The sequence below is a fragment of the Pocillopora verrucosa genome, chromosome 12 (assembly GCF_036669915.1).
Source record: "Pocillopora verrucosa isolate sample1 chromosome 12, ASM3666991v2, whole genome shotgun sequence".
Taxonomy (NCBI): domain Eukaryota; kingdom Metazoa; phylum Cnidaria; class Anthozoa; order Scleractinia; family Pocilloporidae; genus Pocillopora; species Pocillopora verrucosa.
In genome coordinates this window covers 19596518-19614743 of record NC_089323.1, presented here as the reverse complement: position 1 = coordinate 19614743, position 18226 = coordinate 19596518, and the positions used below count along the sequence as shown (strand labels likewise).

Genomic DNA, 18226 nt, shown 5'->3' with positions numbered 1-18226 from the left:
CAAAAGCCATTTTGGAGAAAAAACTTCTCTAAATCTAGGCCAATTTTTAATACTACTCAAAATGGTTTGGCACATGCACAAAGATGATGGTGATAAAAATTTTTCAGAGCAGTCTGCCAAGTAATATTCAATTTTGACAATTTTATGATCCCATACCTTCTCATTTTGAAAATTTTCATTGGCTTGCTTCTGGTTGCATGCATTCCAAAAATTTGAAATATCATCAAAACTCTTAGAATAAAAGGCTAAAAAAAAGTATGTTTGTGTTTTCGTTGCTTGGAAAGTGTAAGTAGTCAGCTGCAATAGAGCTTTTTCCTGAGTTCAATTTAGGATAAGATAGCACTTTGTTTTTCATTATCAGGTTGTTACTTACTAGGAAAAGGATGTGTCAGAAATGTCATCTGAAGGAAATACCTCATGAACAGCAAACTCCATTAGAACAGGATCTTATCTCTATTTGCTGCAAGATTTGTCTTTGGAAAAAAAAACTTCTCATTTTGAAAATGGGCCGTTTTCCAATTGTCACATTTTGCAAATAGGCAACTTGAACCATGATCCTAAATATATGAGAAAATGAAGGCTTACTAAAAAGGTCAAGTTAGCCTCCAGTACTGCCTTAGGTGGTCTCAACAACACTCCTAGAGGAAATAGAAAGCTCAAATAGACTTATTGAACTCACATTTTGTATTGTTTTTTTCCAGCATAATTTTTCAAAATTAAAAGCTTCCTGTGATGTCAAGGCTACAAAAGGTAGTAAAAGGAATCTTACTCTATTGCAAATACCAACCTTTGATTTTGACCAAAAAAATTCATTTATTGCCCTATTTTTCCACATAAATGTCTTAAATGAAACTACATGTTCCAATTTCAAAGTGAGTTGAAGAGGAAGACCCTCTAAGGATAATTTTCACTTTCCTTGTAACTGTAATGGTTGTTATCAGTGACAGTGACAGTATAGATCTCTAAAGAAACTTATCATTTTCCTGGTTTAAATTGTCTCAATCTACATGTATCTGACTTTTTGGTATAGGATAAAACTCAACTGCAAGTTTACAAAAGAATTGACATTTCATATCAGGTGGACATCCATTATTGTGATTTATTATTGTTTTACAGTTTATTGTCAATACCATTCTTGTTTTGTTGTTGTAGGATTCCACCATTCCTAGTGTAGCCTCTAAATCACAGGAAGACCAGGAAAGTAGGACACTGAAAGTCACTTTGCTAAGTAGTGAGTGGAGATCATCAACTGATGGGGACTTGTCAACTATCAACCGAGAGCTGGCCATCCAGTTAGCTAAACACCCAAATGTGGATGTTAGTATCTTGCTTCCAAAGTGTAGTGGAGAGGACAAGAGCTGTGCTGAAAGTCACAATGTGAAGCTCATTGAAGCAGATACAGTTCCTGGTGTAGAGCCTGTTCTTTGCCTGTCATTTCCTCCAATAAACCATACAATGGACTGTGTCATTGGTCATGGAGTTCACCTTGGCCGACCAGCTGCACTCATTAAGAGAAATCCAATTTTCAGTCATTGCAAATGGATCCAAGTTGTTCATTCTGCTCCTGAAGAGGATGGAATGTACAAAAACATTTCAGAAAGTGAAAAAATGCATGAGACAGAAATCCAACTCTGTAAAATGGCTGATCAAGTTATCACAATTGGACCCAAGCTGGCAGAAGCTTACAAGCGTTACCTTCGTCCAGTTAAACAAGAGGAAAGTGTTTTTGACCTTACTCCAAGCATTTTCTCTGAATTTTTGGAAGTAGAGCAAGCTACTGAAGAAAGAAGAACATTCTGTATTCTTGTTATTGGAAGTGGTGACAGTTGTGAAGATTTCAATGTGAAAGGGTATGACATAACCGCCAAAGCAATTGCTGAGTTGAAAGATGAAACCTACCAACTCAAGTTTGTCTATGCAGCTGGAGGAAAAGGAGATATTGTAGCAGAAAAGTTGCTCCACCATGGCATTAGGCGTAATCAGCTTATTGTTCGCAGCATTGATGATAGCAGAGAAGTGTTGGCTGACTTATTCTGTGAAGTGGATCTTGCAATAATGCCATCCAGGACAGAAGGTTTTGGAATAACAGCTCTGAAAGCACTATCTGCTGGTCTGCCTGTACTTGTCAGTGGTAATTCAGGACTTGGAGAAGCTCTGAAGGAAGTTCCTTTTGGCTTACAGAGTGTGGTAGACTCTGAAGATCCAAAAGACTGGGCCAAAGAAATCAAGCATGTCCGTCAGAAAAAGAGAGAAGTGCGACTTTCAGAGTCAAGATTTCTACGTGAAAAGTACTTGGAGAAGTATAGCTGGGAGGTGCCTTGTAAGAGTCTTGTGATAAAGATGAAGAATCTTATCTGTGGTAAATTTACTTAAATTTAAATCTTACAGCCTTAACTTGTCTAATCACTGATAAACCAGGTGTACTGGTAAAATGTTGAATCAGCCTTGAGTCAACTTGGACCTATGGTTACAATAATTTTTTTATAGACCTGTCAGTCAAATAGTTTAAAATGATAAATACTCAGGAAAGGTAAACTTACTTACCTACAAAGTTAGGAACAGTGTTGAAGAGTTTTGAAATATGGACTTGGTAAAGTGCATTTGCACAGAGAATACTTTCTGTAGTTATTTTACTCAAGACATACATGTAAAGCAGGTACTGTTGAAGGTTGAACAAATATGGTCAAATTGGTTGGTGTCTTTTTTTAGATTGACTTTTTTAGATTAAAAAAATACTGAAGGATTAGTATAGCAGAGTCAAAGTTCCATGCCAAGTCTTTTGTGTGAATGATGCTTAAAACAGGCAAATCCTCTTGTTGGGTAATTTAGCAGTACAAACTGAGTTGAGAATGTACAATGGCCACCATAAAGGGTTTTGAAGAGCTGACATTTCAAGCATTAGCCCTTTGTGAGAGCGGAGCTAATGCTCAAAACGTCAGCTTTAAAACTCTATATGGTGGCGGTTTTACGTTATCAACTCATTTGATAAAACTTATAACTACCCTCTCATACTCTTCCACCAATGCAGCACCAAAGTTGTTCAGAAACTTACCCCTTTTATTGAAACCCTTTTGTAGTTGACCTTACTTAGTATACCTTTGTCGTCACACTATCATTTTGCAACAAATTCTCAAAAGATATCTTAAGCTTTGAGAACTGTGGTTTCCTCTGCTTCCAAATACTCAATCCTCAACCCATGTAGTTTTTTCTGTTTTCTTCTTAAGCCACATGCTGTGCTTTTGTCAGCAACCTGTCACGTACATGTATAAGAATAAAGTAATGATCATTAAGTTGTTTTTCTTTAAGGTGGGAGTGAACAAGTCATCCATGATCTTCAGCAGTGGCAACAGAATGCTGGTAGATATAAGATAAGCAGCAACACAGACCCACTCTCAAACTTAAAGAAGATTGCTTCAGAAAAGGGCTATAGAATTTCTGACAATTTAGGGTCAGGAAATTGTATGTTCTATGCCTTGTCAGAGCAACTGGAGACTGTCAAAAGAGTAAAGATCAATCATTTTGAATTAAGGCGTTCCTTAGTTCAGTATCTAAGAGAGCACCCAAAACAGGTTAGTATTTGGTAAAGTACATGTAATGTCTAGGACAGATACTACAAATGTATCTTCTGCTCCACGTTAAAGTTAAATGTGAGGAATTATTATTATAACATTTTCAAGGCTTTGATCAGGAGTAAAAAACAGTGTGTGTACTGTGGTAATATGTGAAGTTGAAGTTGACACAGTTGAAAAGGACAACTTGTCTTTGTATCATTACAATGTCTTTCTTTCTTGTTTTGACTTATTGCTATGTTATTTTAGAACAACTGTGGGTAGTGTAATGCTGATGAACTTGTTTATAATCATGCATTTAAATTAATCCTTAATTTTAAAGATAAGATATGATGTTAGTTGTAAAATTACTCAATCCAACATATACAGGGAGTAATATTAAAGACTATTGAGACTAGCAACTAAAGAGTCTTGTATTTATCTTTGAATACTTTTGAAGTTAATACTTATTATATGAAAATATTACCATATTGAGTCATTACAAGTTGCTTGATTACTATCAATATTACATGTTATCTTGTTGGACTTTCTCTTAAAGGTGGATGGAACAGATCTGTTTCACTTTGTTGATAGACACACAACATGGGGTGGTTACTTAACAGACATGGAACAAGATGGCACTTGGGGTGATCATTTGATTCTCTGGGCGGCAGCAAACTGTTATAAAATAGCCATTCATGTGATTAGTGGTCTTCCAGGCCATACTGAGGTAATTATCAACCCAGATTGTCCATTTGACCAAAGCAAACATCTTGTACTGGGACATGTCCATGAAGTACACTACATCAGCCTTCAGCCCTTACAAGGTAAAGCTCAGAACATAACACATTTAAAAATTGGCCTGTCTATGAAATTTGCAAAGGAGATATTCTAAATATTATAACTGAGTGCACTCTGCAAGTGTATTTAACTCCTATACAGTTATAAGCTCATAAAAGCTTGCAGAACTGACTGTTTTGATTTATCTGTGACGTGAACGGACCTCTGTAGCTTGTAAATGTACTGTTTGTTTTGTTTACCCATTTCACTGGTCTTGTGATATTTACTGTTGAGAACTTTTCTTTCTTCTCTGGTCCTTTCTTTTTATGAATGTAGATTGCAATAGTTGCATTTGTCATTCGTAACAACTTTTTTCTTGACACAAAGAGTTATGTCATGTAAGAGAAGGGAACTAATGGCAGAGTCTGATTTGAAAAGTTGACATAAGGATCTTACTTGATTTTACCAATATCAAATTTTAATTTATTAAGTCTATGAGAACTTATTTTACATTAGAAATTCAGTATATTCTAATGATATATGTGGTTCCTCCACTACTACTAAGACAATCAAGCGTGATCTCCTTGCCACTGATTTATATTGATTTATTTCAGGTAGTATGACCTTTATTATTAAACACGAACCATTTCAGTTCGTTTGACCAATAAGCTAGTTTATGCGTTTTGTCGGTGTGAGCCATTTCAACTAGTTTGACCATTGTAAGCCGTTGAACCAGTTCAGCTTGTTTGACCATTTCGACCAGTTTAACCCATTGAGCTAGCTTCTGCGTTTCGTTTTTGTATCCTCTAAGTATGCATTTGCAGTACCCATTTCGACCAGGAATTTTATAATCCGAAGTGATATCTTACAATGAAGCGCTGCGCAACTTTAGTAGAAGCTATTTGGTGTCACTGAATATTGTTTAGATTTTTTCTATATTTTTGAAAGAACCAAAAAATGGCCATGAGTTATGTTGGAATACTTTACCTCGTTTCTGCTTTACTGCTAAGAGCTATCACATGATTGTCAAAAGAACCAAAATATTAGAATTTTTTGGTTCGCAGGTATTTATAATGAAAAGCATGGCTAATAAAACACGCGTTCACACGAATAGTGCAATCGCAAAGTTAGCCGCCTAAAGAGTTGGAGAGCAACATCCTCGAACGGTACAATTCATGAAACAACAGACTCTAGTAACTGGACCATGATTCGACTCATTCCTATCATTTGCTCGCTCAAGCTTAGAAAAAAAAGACATAATCACTATGATACGCGTAAACAAGTGTCTTATTGAAGTTTTCTACTTTTTATTGATTATGGAACCCATTGAAGTGAATGGAGAGAATGCTGAGGCAACTATTTGCTATGAATGAAGCTAATTCCTCAGAATTTGATCAATTTCGGGTCCCGGACAGTTGGGCAAAATTATCGTTTCGCAACTTCTAATTTACCACACGGAATAAGAATGAGATCACATCATCTTCTCCGAGACACTGCACTCCCATACCCATTTTCCCCCGAAAGTAACGTCCACTCCTACTTATTTAGAATAGTTATTGTCTGTCAACAAGTATCTCTTTCTGTTTGAAAAGGTATCTTTTTGGGAAAAGGGATCAGCCTCGAACCATGTTAAAATTATCGGCACTATCTTCCTCTCAAATTAATATTTCATAAAAATGTTTAGTTCCTTGTTCTTTTATAATTCAGAACCTCAGGGGTCTTTTCTAGATGACTTTTAAATCGTGTAACGATTCGGTTTTTCGAGGTCAGCATTAAAAAAATTGCCATTTAAACGAAGTCTTATTTATCAAGTAACTAGCTTGAATATATTACCTTAAACGAGATAAAGTCGAGATGTTTTATACACTAATCGTTTTTATCCTAAGAGAGGGGTAATAAAGTGTGGTGTCAGACTCGAACATTTTCTGTTTCATTCGTCTCGGAGAGTACGGAGAAACTTCGATTAGGACAGTTACCACTCACACTCACCACGGCATGTTCATTTGTTTAGCACGTGAGTACTTTAGAACTCGGTACGGATAACTCATCACGGCGTGTTCTTCATTTGTTTAGTGCCTTAGTACCCTAGTACTCGGTACAGACACTCACCACGGCATGTTTACTTCTTAGTACGTTAGTACCTTAGTACTTAGTACGGACAACTCATCACGGCTTGTTTATTTTTCTTAGTACGTTAGTACTGTAGTACTCGATCGGACAACTCATCACGGCTTGGTTATTTCTTAGTACGTTAGTACTGTATTACTCGGTACGGACAACTCATCACGGCTTGTTTATTTCTTAGTATGTTAGTACTGTAGTACTCGGTACGGACAACTCATCACGGCTTGTTTATTTCTTAGTACGTTAGTACTGTAGTACTCGGTACGGACAACTCATCACGGCTTGTTTATTTCTTAGTACGTTAGTACTGTATTTCTCGGTATGGACAACTCATCACGGCTTGTTTATTTCTTAGTACGTTAGTACTGTAGTACTCGGTACGGACAACTCATCACGGCTTGTTTATTTCTTAGTACGTTGGTACTGTAGTACTCGGTACGGACAACTCATCACGGCTTGGTTATTTCTTCGTACGTTAGTACTGTAGTACTCGGTAATGACAGCTCATCACGGCTTGTTTATTTCTTAGTACGTTAGTACTGTTGTACTCGGTAATGACAACTCATCACGGCTTGGTTATTTCTTAGTACGTTAGTACTGTAGTACTCGGTAATGACAACTCATCACGGCTTGGTTATTTCTTAGTACGTTAGTACTGTAGTACTCGATACGGTCAACTCATCACGGCTTGTTAATTTCTTAGTACGTTAGTACTGTAGTACTCGGTACGGGCAACTCATCACGGCTTGTTTATTTCTTAGTACGTTAGTACTGTAGTACTCGATACGGTCAACTCATCACGGCTTGTTTATTTCTTAGTACGTTAGTACTGTAGTACTCGGTACGGGCAACTCATCACGGCTTGGTTATTTCTTAGTACGTTAGTACTGTAGTACTCGGTACGGACAACTCATCACGGCTTGGTTATTTCTTAGTACGTTAGTACTGGAGTACTCGGTACAGTCTACTCATCACGGCTTGGTTATTTCTTAGTACGTTAGTACTGTATTACTCTGTACGGACAACTCATCACGACTTCTTTATTTCTTAGTATGTTAGTAGTGTAGTACTCGGTACGGACAACTCATCACGACTTCTTTATTTCTTAGTATGTTAGTAGTGTAGTACTCGGTACGGACAACTCATCACGGCTTGGTTATTTCTTAGTACGTTAGTACTGTAGTACTCGGTACGGGCAACTCATCACGGCTTGTTCTTCATTTGTTTTAAGTGCCTTAGTACGTTAGTACCTTAGTACTCAGTACAGACACTCACCACGACATGTTTATTTGCTTAGTACATTAGTGCTGTAGTACTTGGTACGGACAACTCATCACGTATCACGTACCTAACAGGTATCTGTGGCACCAATACAGTTTATTTTTGGTTACATTTATTCGCATAACACACATAATCTACCACAAAATACCTGTGTGTGAGGTAATTTGACATTTTCGTTCTTTTCCACGTTAATACTCTTCTTTCCTTTTGTAAGAATGTAGACCACAAGTAATCCACCCACCCTACAAAAAATAACTCTTGCATGCATAGCATGCCTATGTTTTGAAATAGGTGTATGCCCTTAGCCAGACTTGAGCTCACTATTTCAGTATACTAATCCGACACCCGTAGTATCACTACAGTTGATTCCAAGGATCCAGTACCATCCAGGTATCCCAGTTTCCCTGCTTACAGGGTCTAGTTATACATAGGACCAGGGAGAGTAAGATTTCAGGGGGAGGTTGAGGTTTCATTCGATTCTCGTATTTCATGTACATGACGTGTTGTCGTTTAGCCTTATTTAAGACATTTATGCCTTGTTACTGGGATACCTGTGGTAGCCCAGTCATAAAATGCCTTTGTTTTTTTGTCGTCCTTTTTTTTTTTTTTTTTTTCCTCCGCCACAAAATGGAAAAATTGCGCAATAGTACCCAGAGGTCATTGGGCCCTCAACACCATGACAACTAAGTGTGATCCAATGAGGTGTTCACATGCTGATCACGCGTGTTATCCCTCAACACCATGACAACTAACTGTGATCCAATGAAGGTGTTCACATGCTGATCACGCGTGTTATCTTGATGATGATTGACGTTGTCATGCAAGGACAGGGCCGGGTCACATAAGCTGTAAGATGACATGTTATTATATACCAGACGTAAAAACTCTTCAGATTCTTAGTCTGCATTTTGTACCCACTCTGCACTCTGCAGTCTGCAGTCTATATTTTGTATCCGGTCTGCTGTCTGCTGTCTGCATTTTGTGCTAACAGGTATCCGTGGCACCAATACAGTTTATTTTTGGTTACATTTATTTGCAAAACACACATAATCTACCACAAAATACCTGTGAGTGAGGTAATTCGACATTTTCGTTCTTTCTCACATTAATATTCTTCTCTCCTTTTGTAAGAATGTAGACATCACTCACAATGTTTTAAGTAATCCACCCACCCTACAAAAAAGTAACTCTTGCATGCATAGCATGCCTATGTTTTAAAATAGGTGTATGCCCTTGGCCAGACTTGAGCGCACTACTTCAGTATACTAGTCCAACACCCGTAGTATCACTACACTTGAGTCGAACCTCGATTATCCGGACATCGATTATCCAGACTTTTCGACTATTCGGACTTTTCGATTATCCTGACTTTTCGATTATCCGGACTTTTTCTCTGGTCCCGTTTTTTTCATGAATATTAATGACCTTAGATGTTAAAAACTTTAGGAGGTAAAAAAATTCAGAAATTATGTTAAAGGCAGGAAAATTGTGTTTAAAACAGCACATTACACGCTCTGCTCTCGAAAGATCGAGCGCTCGGAGACAAAAAGAGACAAGAAGCATTCTAATGCGTTCAGCTCAATTTTGATTGGTTCAGCATTGTTTTGTTGCTAAGGGAATGTCATGCTTGATCAGTTCGATGAGCATGGGTTATGTAAACACACGAGACGATCATAACTCAATTGTCTCATTAATATTCATATTTTTGATTATCTGGACTCTCGATTATCTGGACTATTTACCCTAGTCCCACCGAGTCCAGATAATCGAGGTTCGACTGTACCTAATTACTCAGTACAGACACTCACCATGGCATGTTTATTTGCTTAGTACGTTAGTACTGTACTACTCGGTACGGACAACTCATCACAGCATGTTCTTCATTTGTTAAGTACCTTAGTACTGCAGTACCTTAGTATTCGGAACAGACACTCACCACGGCATGTTTATTTCTTACTACATTAGTACCGTAGTACTCTGCACGGCTTGTTCTTCATTTATTTGGTGTGCTAGTACGTTAGTACTGTAGTACTCAATACGGAGAACTCATCATGGCTTGTTCTTCATTTGTTTAGTGCCTTAGTATGTTAGTATCTTAGTAATCGGTACGGACAACTCATTATGGCTTGTTTATTTGCTTAGTATGTTTGTACCGTAGTACTGGATACGGACAAGTCATCACGGCGTGTTCTTCATTTGTTTAGTGCCTTAGTACGTTAGTACCCTAGTACTCGGTACAGACACCTCATTACGGCTTGTTCTTCATTCGATCAGTGCCTTAGTACATTAGTACCTTAGTACTCGGAACAGACACTCACCACGGCATGTTTATTTGTTTAGTACGTTAGTACCGTAGTACTTGGTACAGACACTCACCACAGCATGTTTAGTGCGCTAGTACGCTAGTACTGTAGTACTTGGTCCGGACAACTCATCACAGCTTGTTCTTCATTTGGTTAGTGCGCGTGTACGTTAGAACCGTAGTACTTGGTGCGGACTACTCATCTTATCAACTTATCTTCTTCTTAACTGATTATTTCATTATGAATAATTCCTCAGCACAGATGTAGATGAAGAGATAAAAGAAATATGAAGTTTTCAGGCTTATAATGGGCAAGAACAATAAAAGAATAAAAAAGCAAAATAAATAAGTCTGATCAAATCAGCTTAATTCTTTTAGTACCTTAATCATCCGTACTAAGCAAAAAAACTAGAAAAATGTTATGAGTTGGCTATTCATTGCTGCTCTGTATGTTTGATATTGTTATACCTACTTGTAAATAATATTTTAATTGTCAAATAACTTGGAGGTGATAAAAAAACATAACCTGGGATTAAATTTGACTGTTTGTTACTATTTAACAGATGAGGAATTGAACATTAAGGTTGATGCAGAAGAATTGAAACCTAAAGAAACCAATATGCAGACTACAACCAGAGCTGTGTCACCTAAAGAGGGAAGTGTGTCTCATTCAGGAACAGAAGATTGTCAAGCACACAGAGTCTTGACCTCAATTGCTAGGAATTACCTGAGGACCATACGACCACAGTCAAGAGAAGATTATAATATGTTAAAGGATTACTTGAGAGAAATAAGGGTCATTATTACAGGTGTCTCTGTTGGAAGTTTGGTGATAACAGTAAAGTGTGAGTCTCTCCAAAGCTTGGAGAAATTGTGGACAGATTATTCATCTGGTCGTCTTGGTGAAATGGTTCAAAATTGTTTTGTGACTGAAAAGATCTTGAAGGAACATAACCTGACTGAGCTGAAGCTGAAAACAACAATGGACATAGAAGAGTACAAAGCAAGGAAAGTTCACTTTGAGAGAGTTGCACTTAGAGGTTAGTCAACAGAAAGTTACATAAGACAAATTATCTTTTCCAAAAATAGTTGATAGGTTTTTTTGTACACCATCCATCACTCTTTCACAGTGGAGTACCATAGGGTTTTAAGATATATGCAAAGTTTCTGACCAGGACAGAACTTGTTGTAACATTGAGTAAGCTTGTGTTGGCTATTTAAGTCTTGACAATGCTAGAAGTGATTTGTTTGCAAGATATTGATTAGCCTCAGTCTAAAGTTTCAATATAAGTTGGTTGAATTTTCTTCATTTAAACAAATTTAAACAGTTTATGCATAGTAATTTTGGAATGTGCTTTAATTCTTGCTAATATTGGTGCATATTTCTTTTAACTTATTCAATTTTTTTTGTTTTAGGTGTAATAATGTTCATATATTTTTTTATTATCAGACCTCTGTAGCTTGTACATATACTGTATGTTTTGTTTACCCGTTTCAGGTCTTTTGATATTTACTCTGGAGAATTTTTTCTTTCTTCTCTGGTCCCATTTTTTCAATTAATATGGATTAAAGTAGTCTCATTTGCAATCTGTAACAACTTTTTTTAGTCAAACAAAGAATCATTTCAAGTTAGAGAAGGGAACCAATTACAGAATCTTATTTAAAAGGTTATGACACTAGGATCTCACTTGATTTTACCAATATCAAATTTTGAATTTATTAGGTCTACGAGAACTTCTTTTGAATAGGAAATTCAATATATTCTAATGATATATGTGGTTCCTCCACTACCACTACCACAACCACAATCATGATCTACTTGACACTACATGCTGTTGGCAATCGTTGTTAATTTATTTTGGTGCATGTATATTTTTCAGACAAGAGACCAGCATCTGACAGTGCAGATCAGCCTCACAAGCGACTCAGGAAAGAGTTGCCTATTCATGACTCTGAAGGTAAATTGTGAGAGCATGAGGTGAATAATCCAATCCACATTCTTTCTTTCATATCTAGCTCATGAAAACAAAAGGGTTGATATGGGTTGGTACTTTACATGCATTTTTGGAGACAATCTCCATGTTATCCCCTCTGTGTAGATTCATCTTTCTGATCAGTTAAATGAGACATGAAGTTTACCTATTGGCACATCCAGTTTTGACCACCAGACTATTTTTGTTGAAAAACTCTTGTGGACAGTTACACAATGGTAAATGAATTGCTTGATTTCAAAATTGCATTAACTAAATACATAATTGGAGTTACTTCTTCTGTAGCTTCACGATAACAGTTTGAATATGTAGTAAAACTCAGATTCATGAGCAAACTTTTTAAAGACATTTAAGCCTGACTGGTGCAATTACTATAGTTTAATGTGTTGAACTGTTGACTTTTTTGTTACACATTGTATGCAAATATGTACCCAGTAATAAGTTTAAAACAAATGCATATTTGAAATTAGTATTGTTACAACAGTTGAAATAAGCATTAAAGCTAATGTGCACAAATATGGTGTTTGGAAAGAAAGCTAGGCAAAAAAAAAGTACAATTATGTTGCAACTGAACATTAGGTCTGGTTGCAAGCAACAAATTAATATAAAATGTTTAAATTTGGGCAATAAGTTGTTTTGGCTGAGTCCAGTATCTGAAAGCATTCAGCTGAATGTTTCTGCTTACAACTTGGAAAAGAACACATTTGCCTCCACAGGAACACATACACTAGGCATCTAACAAATTTCTTTAGTTTTACCTATTTGCAATATAAGAAAGGTCTCATTTATATGTTGGTAGATGGAATTTTTTGGTTAAATGAAACAACCTTAGGTGTGGAACAAGAATTTAGAAACCTTTCAAATGCACTTCAATGCAACACCTCTCTTTCTTGCCTAAATGTCAAAATAATAACAATCTAATAATAGCAACCTGTTAAACATGTTTCACAACAACCTCGAGCTGGAAGTGACACTTCTGTACAATTACCATTTAATTACAGTCACATGAAACTACAGTTTTCTCAAATTAAATTTTCTAAAAGCTGCTCACTGACAAGAGGTACTTGCTTCAAGTGTAAGTTTTCACCTAACACTTCATAAGGTGTTTGCACATCCCTTTCCATTTCACAGAGTAGTTCTGGATTAAACTTGTGGTTTGCTTTTACTTTGAAAGGTTCCTCTAACTATGGCTTGCTAGCTCCTGTAGCTGTGGATTATGGTAAGAGGAATCTTCATGCACCCCTTAAGTAAATCTCAATCTCCAAGGTAGTCAAACCTTTCACAGAGTTAGTGGTCAGAAATTTTGTGATAACTTGTTTTTAGAATAAATTGCAGTTACTGTTAGTAATAATGACTGATAACTAGCTTTTTATTGGCCATGGCTCTGGTTAGATCTTTTGTCAAATATTGCATGTAGAGTACCCTTAATGAGTTTTATGAGTACACTTTCATGGTGAAATGAGAAAGTCTATTCACATACATATTTTAATACAGTTGAATGTGGATAACTCAAACCTTCAAGAGAATTGAAAACAAGGGAAAAATGGTGTTTACTGTTTCATGTATTCATACAGTATACATTTTAAGCGAATTTAATTCAGAGAAGTCAAGTGAAAATGGAACACTAAATTACCACAGAAATCAAATAATGTTCTTCCTGGCTATTATGAGTTTACTCATAGCAATTTGTAAGAGTCAGAGAAGTTTACTAATTTTGTTTTGGTCAATTTTGTGTAGACCATGAACTTGCTGTGTTAAGAAGACTACTCAGTGCTGAGTACAACAGACGGTCTCTTTTGAAACCACTCTTTTGGCTGAACACCATCAAGCTTGCCCTTAAGGATGTCTATACAAGATTGTCAATCGTTTCAAGGAGAAAAACAGACTTCGTGTTGGAAGGTAATGAAGTGGACATGTTTAACATCTTCAGAACTCTCAATAAAGGTGAGGATGCCATGGTTCTTGTAGAGGGAAGCCCTGGGATTGGAAAGACAACTTTTTGCCTCAAAATCTCTCATGACTGGGCAAACGGAACAATCCCAAATGAATCGTCTTTCCCATTATTTAAACTTGTGCTGTTGCTAGAATGCAGAGACATTCATGGAGATGTAATGGATGCTATTGTTGATCAGCTCCTCCCTGAAGATATTGACCAAAATGCCACGAAAAATGTAGTACGTTATATCAAGGATATTCATAACCAGGAAAGAATTTTGATCATTTTGGATGGCTTGGATGAGCTTCCTAAAACAGCGGAAAGTTCTGTGGACAAGTTACTTCACAGGCGAATTTTACCATTTTGCTATGTCTTGGCAACCTCTCGCCAAGAGAAAGGAATTGAAGTGCAGCAGAATGTGGACTTTGATGTTCTTTTGCAAATCAAAGGGTTTACAGAAGCAGATTCGTATGATTACATCAGGAAGCACTTCAGACATTTGGGTAAAGATTATGAACCAAAGGGAGGGCGGCTTATCAAGGCAATTCAGGAAAATTCTTACTTGCACGAACTTCCAAGCAATCCATTGAATCTTCTCCTACTCTGTGTCGTGTTTGAATGTTATGAAGGAAATCTACCATCTTGTCGCACTGACCTTTATCAGATAATTGTCATTTGCCTTTTACGGAGATATTGTGCAAAGCACAATCTTAAGGTAACTGCTGGTGCTGCCGATGGTGCTGCTGATGATTCGGATGTTGTTAGTGACGAAGCTCTAATGAGGCACTTTGAAGACAGTTTTCTAGTTCTTGGAGAGTTAGCTTGGAGATGCTTGAAAGAAGATCGATTTTCGTTTCGTGAAGAAGAGTTGGTAGAATTTGAATCTGCACATAAGAGTCTTGCAGCTCGCAAACTTGGTCTTGTGTTCAAGGAAGCCAGCTTAAGGAAGATTAACCCACAGCATGAGTATTTCTTCTTTCACAAGACATTTCAAGAGTATCTGGCTGCATTTTATCTAGCACATATGCTATTGAAACAAATGGTTGATTTTTCTGAGTTGAACTTTTACAGGGATTTGGTAGAGAGGTACAGACAAGTGTTTGTCTTTATGTCAGGTATTCTGGGTGGGGAAGCTGGTGTTCTTTTTGAACAGATTGGTAAGAAGCTAAAGGATAAAAACTGGGACTGGTGCAAGTGCCATGAGGAAGAGGCCACTTTCTTTCATGAATGTTTCCATGAGAGTAGAAATTATGAACAAGTGGCAATGGTTCTTTGTTCCTTTATTCCATTTCCACAGACCTTAACTATTGACTTATCAGATGAGGAACTAACAACAGAGTGGTTCATTATTTTGAATGCCTGCACAAGTTCTTCGCAGGTACAGCTTCCTGTTCATCTGGCAATAAGAAGTATTTTTGATGATGTTCCGGCCAATGTAAATAATGACCTACTAGCTGATTTCGTGGCATTCAACACAAGGCTACAAACGCTTTCCTTTTCTGTTATGTATATGACAGAGGAGATTACAACTCTTTTGTGTAGAGTACTCGGAGTGGACTCAACTGCATATTCCTTTACTCTTGAGGTTACTTGTTCCAATATTTCCTCAGTAGAAGTTGTTGAAATCAGTAACAGCTTGGCTGCAAATAAGACCTTGACGACCGTAACTTTCCAACTACCTTGTAAGATTTTAGAGGAATATGTTGCCATACTTGACAAGGGACTATCTGCCGATACGCCACTGACTTCCATTGTACTCAAGACTTTTGGTCCATGGACGGAAACTGAAGCAGAACTTTTAAGAAAGATTTTATTAAACAGATCACTTACATCTCAAAGCCTTGCTGTTAGTGGAAAAATGCATGATTCATTAGCAACTTCTGTTAGTGAAGGAGTTGTGGCAAATTCTTCTCTAAAGTCCCTTGCACTCATTTTTTGTGGAAAACTCAGCCACAGTGGTTTGAGTGTGTTAAAAGAAGGCTTTTTAGGAAACAGGTCTTTGGAGTCTCTGCAATTAAAAGTGTTTGGTGAGCTTCCTACAAATTGGGAAAATATTTGTGGGACTCTACAGTCTGCAATAAAGTCAACCACATCCTTTACAGTGTATCCAGATACTACTGGCATGGTTGGAAATTCACAGGTAGCTTTCCTTTGCCCTGTCCTGAAAGAAAACATTTCAGCTTCAAAACTACATTCAGTAACTGTCAACATTTGGGGAGAGTTAGATTGCAGTGGAGCAACTGATCTATGTAAACTCCTCATAGCTTCATCGGCTTCATGTGTCAATTTGAATATGAACGGAAGAATAACTGATAGCGTTGCTGACTGTCTTTTTAGGCATTTTAACAAACTTGACACCCTGTCTTACTTGAGTATTGACATTCAGGGGGAGGTGATGGGAGACGGAAAGAAAACTCTTCAAAGGCTATCGAGCAACCAGATATATTTTTTTGCGTTTAATGTTCATTCCTTTATTTCAGGCAACAGGATTTGCAGAGAGGTTTGTTTATCTACAGATGATTCTTCACCAATTACACCTGTATTTGCCAAAGTTAAGGATGGTTGTGTAACAAAGCTTAATGTGAGCATAAACAACCCTGGCAGCATCAGTGAAGACTGGAAATGCAACCTCTTTGAGGGTTTGGCAAAAAATGAGTGTGTAACTACATTGAACCTTGTATTCAATAACATTTACTTACTTGCAAACATAGATGCTTTTAAGATCAACAATTACAGTGAAATGAGAGGAGATTTGACAGGTGTTCTGGGTGATGGTTTGGGGAAAAACACGTCATTGACTACGCTGAGCCTTACAGTCAACAATTACAGTGATATGGGAGAAGCATGGACATGTGGTCTGGGTGATGGTTTGGGGAAAAACACATCATTGACTATGCTGAGCCTTACAGTCAACAATTACAGTTACGTGGGAGGAGATTTGACAGGTGTTCTGGGTGATGGTTTGGAGAAAAACACGTCATTGACTACGCTGAGCCTTACAGTCAACAATTACAGTGATATGGGAGAAGCGTGGACACGTGGACTGGGTGATGGTTTGGGGAAAAACACGTCATTGACTACGCTGAGCCTTACAGTCAACAATTACAGTGAAATGAGAGGAGATTTGACACGTGGACTGGGTGATGGTTTGGGGAAAAACACCTCATTGACTACACTGAGCCTTACATTCAACAATTACAGTGATATGGGAGAAGCGTGGACACGTGGACTGGGTGATGGTTTGGGGAAAAACACGTCATTGACTACGCTGAGCCTTACAGTCAACAATTACAGTGATATGGGAGGAGATTTTACAGATGTTCTGGGTGATGGTTTGGGGAAAAACACATCATTGACTACACTGAGCCTTACAGTCGACAATTACAGTGAAATGAGAGGAGATTTGACACGTGGACTGGGTGATGGTTTGGGGAAAAACACGTCATTGACTACGCTGAGCCTTACAGTCAACAATTACAGTGATATGAGAGGAGATTTTACAGGTGTTCTGGGTGATGGTTTGGGGAAAAACACGTCATTGACTACGCTGAGCCTTACAGTCGACAATTACAGTGATATGGGAGAAGCGTGGACACGTGGACTGGGTGATGGTTTGGGGAAAAACACGTCATTGACTACGCTGAGCCTTACAGTCAACAATTACAGTGATATGGGAGGAGATTTTACAGATGTTCTGGGTGATGGTTTGGGGAAAAACACGTCATTGACTACGCTGAGCCTTACAGTCAACAATTACAGTGATATGGGAGAAGCGTGGACACGTGGACTGGGTGATGGTTTGGGGAAAAACACGTCATTGACTACGCTGAGCCTTACAGTCAACAATTACAGTGATATGGGAGAAGCGTGGACAGGTGTTCTGGGTGATGGTTTGGGGAAAAACACGTCATTGACTACGCTGAGCCTTACATTCAACAATTACAGTGAAATGAGAGGAGAGTGGACATGTGATCTGGCTGATGGTCTGGCAAAGAACACATCGGTTGTTACCCTGAACCTTACACTCAGTAACTGGAATAACTTGTATGAAGACTGGGTACATGGAATGGTTGATGCTTTGGTAACAAACATGTCATCAACTGCAATTAGCCTTGAAGTAAATATCTTTGGTGAAGGAAATGAAAACTGTGAAAGTATTTTAGTGTAAAGACATTTGGTAGATCAGTGTAAGTAGCTGATTCCACTTTGATAAATTAGTGGAGAGAGCTCATTCATGTTTAAGAAGCAGGTGTAAAAACCCAAG

General features: G+C 37.7%; 2 protein-coding genes across 2 annotated transcripts in view; both read left to right on the top strand.

The window, feature by feature from the left end:
- LOC131795874 (uncharacterized) overlaps window positions 1–18226 on the top strand; it is a 32733-nt gene that overhangs the window by 3474 nt on the left and 11033 nt on the right. The gene's annotated exons all lie outside the window — the stretch shown is intronic.
- LOC131799926 (uncharacterized) overlaps window positions 1–18226 on the top strand; it is a 61349-nt gene that overhangs the window by 40304 nt on the left and 2819 nt on the right. Inside the window, exons 4-10 of the mRNA XM_066159576.1 lie at window positions 1153–2359; window positions 3307–3569; window positions 4108–4375; window positions 10599–11075; window positions 11916–11993; window positions 13201–13245; window positions 13764–18149. Coding sequence (XP_066015673.1) covers window positions 1153–2359; window positions 3307–3569; window positions 4108–4375; window positions 10599–11075; window positions 11916–11993; window positions 13201–13245; window positions 13764–18130 — 6705 coding nt within the window. The 3' untranslated portion in view covers window positions 18131–18149. The remainder of the gene's footprint in view (window positions 1–1152; window positions 2360–3306; window positions 3570–4107; window positions 4376–10598; window positions 11076–11915; window positions 11994–13200; window positions 13246–13763; window positions 18150–18226) is intronic.